At 32.0% G+C, this 6,810-nt stretch overlaps 1 protein-coding gene across 7 annotated transcripts; it reads right to left on the bottom strand.

Annotated features, from left to right (window-relative positions):
* Positions 1 to 713: 713 nt before the first annotated feature.
* LOC124956502 (mitochondrial 10-formyltetrahydrofolate dehydrogenase) lies at positions 714 to 6,373 on the bottom strand. 7 transcript variants are annotated; one of them, XM_047512445.1, is made up of 9 exons: positions 6,291 to 6,319; positions 6,142 to 6,198; positions 5,674 to 5,731; positions 5,093 to 5,234; positions 4,694 to 4,928; positions 3,445 to 4,121; positions 2,878 to 3,292; positions 2,140 to 2,798; positions 1,307 to 2,061 (listed from the first exon to the last, which is right to left on the bottom strand). In XM_047512445.1, exons 4-9 carry the CDS (start codon positions 5,226 to 5,228, stop codon positions 1,484 to 1,486), a joined length of 2,700 nt encoding a protein of 899 aa, XP_047368401.1. In that variant the 5' UTR covers positions 5,229 to 5,234; positions 5,674 to 5,731; positions 6,142 to 6,198; positions 6,291 to 6,319; the 3' UTR covers positions 1,307 to 1,483. The 7 variants fall into 7 exon arrangements, with proteins under 7 accessions (XP_047368372.1, XP_047368401.1, XP_047368382.1 ...); XM_047512416.1 differs by lacking the exon at positions 5,674 to 5,731 and adding an exon at positions 714 to 1,290 and having other exon boundaries at positions 1,484 to 2,061; positions 6,142 to 6,338; XM_047512426.1 differs by lacking the exon at positions 6,142 to 6,198 and having other exon boundaries at positions 6,291 to 6,373.
* Between the last annotated feature and the right edge of the window lie 437 nt (positions 6,374 to 6,810).

Below are 6,810 nucleotides of genomic sequence, written 5' to 3'. Positions count from 1 at the left end.
AAAATATACGTTTATAAAAAATATAATTGGAACAGAGTATAAAAAATAAAATAAAAGTATCTCCTATTTTTCTTCCTTATTAAAAGAAAATATTTGTTTTATATACATTGTACTTAAGAAGTTTCTAGCTGATTTTAAAAATCAATTACATGTTTTTGAGACTTTCAAGGATTATAGTTAGACTTGTAGTTTTACGATCTAAAAAAAAAATTACTCTAAAAAGTTTCGAAAAGGAATAATTCATTGTTAAATCACATAGAGAACTTTTGGCTCTCATAGGGATTCTTACTTCTGCCTTCGAACACCCCGCTTCTGCCATACTCTATATTTATATATTATAAATAAAAAACGTTTAACGTTTACGTTTCTAACGAGAAGCAACAAAGGAGAAGAAAAGGGTGGATTTCTTTAGCAAATGACGAAAGGGTTGCGTTTTGCAATACGCTTCATGCTTCAAGGTAGGCCATGCAAAAGAAAGAAAAGGCGCAGAAAACGAGGTGGGGTATTCGGAATGTTTATGGGAGCAGCTGTACCTCTCTGTGTCGTTCGTTGGAGAATTGTTGACCGTACACACCTATTTACGTGCATACTTTTGTAAGCAGAGATTTGTTTTCGAATAAAGACTTTTCAGATATAATAATATACATATATATATATATATATATATATATATATATATATATATATATATATATGTTTTATAAATCATTAAATTAATTAATTATGAATCAAAGTTTCTAGTTCCATTAAAGTGAATTTAATGTTTCTCATTTTTTAATCAATCTGCAAAGTATAAAAATTCATTAAATTTTAATAATAATACTTCGTCTATTTTATTTTTTAGAAGAAATATTAAGGGTAAATTGTTATTATCTATTATTTTTTATCAACGATTTGTTAACAAAGATAAATTACAAAAATAAAGATGAACGATAAAAGACAGGCAAAATAAAAGAATATCCGATTCGAAGACGATATAATGCATGGAGTATTATAACGAAGATGAAGCACACTTATCTTCAAACGAAAAAACGACGTTGAAGCATCTGGGATTTCGACAGAGGCTGCGCTAGGGTCAGAGCAAAAACTGTTTATATATCACATATGCGTGGGAGCGAGATCCCTCGTGTAGATCATTTTTCATCTACGCGGTGTTCTTTTAACGTGAATTATCATATCGCTTTAACCCTAAATATCGTTTTGTCAAAGTTGAACACGATAGACGAGTCGATAAAAAGAAAATTAAAATAATGCTTACACGTCAATTTATATGATGAATTAATTTAGAATCTAAAAAATACCGTAATTTTTAACAATATAATTCAGTGGACTCTAGGGAGAAATATGAATCATTTGAAAAGTTCGTGGTTTTTCTTTTTCTTTTCTTTAAAATGTGTTTCACTTTAAAAATTAAATTTATATATTACAAAAAAACCGTAAAGTTTTCAAATGACTCATTTATATTATCTATTGCATAGTCTACCTAATACTCAATCGTTACGGTTTTAGTTTTAAGATATTCGTTGAGTGCTTCCTGCCCAAGATCCTTTCCAAATCCTGACATTTTAAAACCACCGAAGGGTGCTGCCACGTCTGTTTTATTATATGTATTTATGAATACAGTACCAGCTTCGATCTTTTCTGCAAATCTCAAGGCTCTAGCAATATCTTTAGTAAGTACTCCAGATGCTAAACCATATTCGGTATTGTTCGCCCTTCTTATAATGTCATCCATATTCTTAGAATTAAATTTTGAGATCACCATGACTGGACCAAAAGATTCTTCCTTGGCTATGTACATATGATCTTCAACATTGGTAAAAACCGTCGGTTCGAAATACCATCCCGGACGATCTATACGTTTACCACCATAAACCAATTTAGCACCTTCTTCGATCCCATATTTGACGTATTTCAAAAGCTTATCAAGATGATTTTTATGATTTTGTGGCCCGTGAGCCGTACTTCGATCTAAAGGATTACCTACGGAAATTTTTTTCGTTTCTTCGATTATTTTTTTGACAAACTCATCGTGAATAGTTTCTTCGACGAAAATACGGCCTGTGTAATAAATAAAAAGAAATAAATTAGGTGACAATGTGATTACAAAGAATATCATTCGTACTTCGTCATACGTACCAGCGGCAATACAATTTTCACCCTTGTTAAAAAATACACTACTCATTCCTATCTTCACAGCCTGTTGAAGATCAGCATCCTCGAAGATAACTAAAGGACTTTTACCACCTAGTTCTAATGAGACCTTCTTCAAATTACTTTCGGCACATGATCTCATAATCGTCTTGCCAATTTCCGTGGAACCAGTGAAACCAAGCTTTCTGATAAGTGGATGATTGACTACTGCGTTACCAGTCACAGTGCCATTACCTGGAACGATGTTTATGACACCAGGAGGAATACCAGCTAGTGCGCTGAGTTCGGCAAATTTCAACGCTGTCAACGGTGAAGCTTGAGCTGGTTTCATCACGACCGTATTACCAGCTGCCAAACAAGCTGCCATTTTCCACGAAAGCATCATTAAAGGATAGTTCCATGGCGTTACCAGTCCACATACACCTATCGGTTCCTTTCGCGTAAACGTTAGATTTCTATTTGGTCTGGCATGCGATATAGGAATAGTCGAGCCTTGTATCTTATCACACCAACCAGCAAAATATCTCCAAGTTTCAATGGACATGCCTATATGTGTCTTCAAGGCTAAGGTGTATACTGCACCAGAATCTAATGTTTCGATGGTTGCCAATTCTTCTTTATGTTCTTCCATCAAATCAGCTAGTCTAAAGAAAATCATATTCTATTGAGAACTTTCTTATAGCAATATTTAACAATAATTTAGATAACTCAATGAACGCTCACTTAAATAATAATGCTCCACGTTCCCTAGCACTGATCTTACTCCATTCACCTTCCTCAAAAGCTTGCTTTGCAGCTTTCACAGCATGATCAATATCTTCTACCGATGCACTCTCTACGCTACAAATAATACTCTCGTCGTGTGGATTAATCGTATCGATCGGTTTATCATGTCCATTAACAAATTCTCCATTTATGAAGAGCTGCCTTGGGAATTTCAAGTCTATGTTGTTAGCTCGTATTTCTACAGCATCATATTTGATGTCTTTGGCTGCCGCATTACCACGTGCGGCCAAAATAACAATCCCTACGAATTGCGTGAAAATGGGCGCCATAAAGACGTCGATATTTTGCAAAACTACCCCTAAACTCTCTTTGATCTCTTCGACTAATCTAACGACGTCCATACTTCCAGCACCTATACACAAACAAATTATCAATGTATTGATTATTATTACATTCACTACTTCTATCAGTTTCCAGTAAGACAATAAACAATGTACAAGCTCATGAGATATTTACAAAGTTTTCAATAATTTATAAAATAAAAAAAAAACAACGATATCTTACCAGAGGCGAAAAAATCTGTATCATCTTTGATGTCTATTTTAAGTATGTCTTGCCAAATTCGCTGTATGACATCTTTACTCTTTAATTCTTCATTGGTCAATTCCACCGTATCGTTTTCTTGACTTTTACCATATTTACTAGCGTGAACGGTCCTAGAACCAATCTTGATCCTTTCGATGTTAACAAAATTACCATCGACTGTTTTGATCAAAAGACCACCATCATGAATACTTCCCGTTCGATTATCAACGTCGACTTCACTTTCAACTTTTGGTAAAGTTCCATTCCAGAGGGTCGAACCGTACAAACGTACTTCTTCATTGTTAATAAGAGTCCAAGCACCTGGTGTACTATCAAGGCCACGAATGAAATCGTGAATTCCTTTCGCGGGTTTTGACCAATCGATCTTTTGAAGTTCTTTTTTATTTAATAGGGGATCGTAGGTCGCGCCTTCCGTTGGTTGTGGTATCACAGGGGCAGTGCCTTTCGCTACTAAATCTACAGCCTCGACCATAGCTTTGATACCTTCAGGATACAAATAATTATTATACAAAGTATCCAACGTATCGTTTGATTCAACTTTGCACGATTTTTGAAGCAATATCGGTCCTGTGTCCAGACCATCGTCCGCCCAGAATACTGAAAATCCTGCTCTCTCGTCACCTTCGATCAGGGTCCTATTAAAAATATTGAAATTATATAAACATTACAAGAAAAAGATGAATGACGAAATAACGTTCTATTACGAACTCTTGATGGTATCATATCTTTTCAGTTTATTATGAAATTTCAACTTTGGATGGTGAGCCATTGAACGCAATCGTCTGGTAAATTTATGTCTCTAATATTATCTACACATAAACTACACATAAACGCGAGAAAGTAACAAAGAGAAAGAAACGATCTCGACGCAATCTGAACCAAACCGGTTCCGCTATGCAAGTGCCTTTCTTTTAAGATTTCAATTCTCTACTTTAACACGATGTTTTAGTCTCGATCTAAACATGAAAAATTTCTTTAACGAAAATCTTTTAAAAAATAAATAGATTTGGTGTCTTTTGTAAGAAAATAAATTATACGGTATTGTAATAAAGAAAAGATGTCACAAACTCATTTCGCATTATTTTAAAGTATCACAATTCATCTCATAGATTAACGGATCTTAGTTAAATACTTCTCTTTACATAATTATATGTATCTTATTGAAAAATATCTTGTGTAAATTATATGAAAAGAATTTTAATCTTACCAACTGATAGAGCTCGCTCCTCGGTGTCTAGGTAATAATGATGGATGATAACATATGCTACGATGACGAGGATGATTGATGACTTCCATTGGTATGAACTGACTGCAGAAAGGAAGTACGTTTAGGTCAACATCGATACTCTTATATATCTTAAGTACTTCGGGTAGAGTTACACCTTTATTTCTCCAGGATTTTATTTTAAAAACAGGTGTGTTATCAGCCTTGGCAGCAATTGCTACAATTATAAAAAAAAAAGGGAAAAAAATATAAAAGGTTTTCTTCAAGAAATATATTAATACTTTATAAATTTGTTATAAAATTTATAATATTTTCTGCTTTTAAATCCATTGTAGAATATAAAGTTAAGAGTAAAAAATGATTAGAACTAATCTTATATACCTAATGGATCCTCTCGATTTCCTTTATCAGGTATCGTAAAGATTCCGGTAATTTGATGACCATTTTGTCTTAATAATTTGTAAACTTCGGCTGCGAACGAGCTCTGACCGATAATCGCTACCTTTAGTTCTGGCATTGTCGCCTATATTTACAAATAATATATCTTGAAATTATAATGGAATTTCTTTGTTCGAGATATCTTTTAGTGAAATGTTTATAATAAATGTTGTTATCAATACGTGATCCTTACTTACAGCTTATTATATGCGACGATAAGATTACAATGTTTATGTTTTTCGACGGAAAAGTTAAAAGCAATGGATGTGGGATTCAAATTACATGCTCTTTTATTACATATTGTTATCTCAGATATCTAATAGAATTTGAGTAGGGGTTACTCACTAAATACCTGATTCTTTTGTATGAATCAACTAAGATAAAGATATCGATTAAATGATACAATTGTTTAAATCATATGCGAACAATTTTTTGTTAGTATGTAACGTGAATAGAACGAAGCGTGCAAATTTTTTTCCTTTCCCTTTTTTTTTGTTTCTTAAACCTTAAACCAAAATACGTACCTATTTATCTACAGCGTGGTATAATATTGAGAGATCTTTGATAGTACTTTTATGCAAGCTGCAAAAATTAACGGTACGTTTTTTTTTAAATAGTTAAGGAAGAAAGCGAATTATATTATTATTCACGATAGTATTATATTTTATATACATTTTTTTAATTAAGTATATATCTACATACGTGTTTAATGTCTATATCAAGATTAGTTTACATATATATATATCTCACCTTTATTCGCATTAGTTATTAATCGCATGTATATAAGTTAAATGAACCTAAATATTATTCGTTTCTACCATACTCAAGAACGAAAAATACATATTTTCTCCGTCTTTCGGAAATACATAATAAATAAATAAAAAATTATTATAAAAACTCTCTACAACGAAATTGTTGGACTATTTAATTAAAATAAATTTCAATGGGTTGAAAAAAAAAAAAAAGAAAAAAAGATTTAAAGATTGACTTACGATATTTACGAATGTGCGCCAAAAGCGAAGATTTGCGAAGGTTAACATTGGAATAATCTTTAATAAATGATTGATTTTATTTTATTATAAGTGATAGCTCAGATCGCAAATGTATTCACCGTTAAAACTCGTTTTACACGCGTACTCACTTGAACATCGACCTCCTATCCGTTGCAACGTTAAACTGATTCGAAGGGAAAAACGAACAAGGTTTATATAACCCGTCGATATCGCTCTTCGCGAGGGTCAAGAACTCCATGTCATTTTTTTCTTGATTTCTTTTAGTGTTTAAAAGACTTTTCACATAGTACACGTTATCGAGAAAGACACTTTTAGCTTGTCATTTCTACAAATTAAAAAAACTATAGATGATGTATTGGCGACTATAACGAAAGATTACATGTTGATTGTAACGCATTGATATACATATTTTATATGAATGTATTTATTTATGTTAATCTCATTTTTGATAATCATTGATAAATTTTATCATTAAATGATATGAAAAATGAAAGAAAAATATGCGCAAAAAAAAATACAAAAATTTATGTATCATACTATACATATGTTATACGTGTAATAAAAAAAATTAAAGTTTTTATTTCATTAATCTTCAAATTGATTAATGATCGTAGATTTAGATAAAGATACGTTTCGAGATAGATTTTA

The sequence above is a fragment of the Vespa velutina genome, chromosome 1, assembly GCF_912470025.1.
Source record: "Vespa velutina chromosome 1, iVesVel2.1, whole genome shotgun sequence".
NCBI lineage: Eukaryota > Metazoa > Arthropoda > Insecta > Hymenoptera > Vespidae > Vespa > Vespa velutina.
Note: the sequence above shows the minus strand (reverse complement) of the source record. Positions and strands in the feature narration are given on the sequence as shown.

What these genes read in the sequence shown, in the direction of transcription:
- LOC124956502 (XM_047512416.1), bottom strand. Translation starts at nt 6,189, where the DNA reads ATGTTAACCTTCGCAAATCTTCGCTTTTGGCGCACATTCGTAAATATC. An exon ending in GGAGCGAGCTCTATCAGTTG is followed by an intron (nt 4,122 to 4,693) that starts GTAAGATTAAAA and finishes TATTTTTAATAG; the next exon opens with GACCCTGATCGAAGGTGACG. An exon ending in TACAGATTTTTTCGCCTCTG is followed by an intron (nt 3,293 to 3,444) that starts GTAAGATATCGT and finishes GTTTGTGTATAG; the next exon opens with GTGCTGGAAGTATGGACGTC.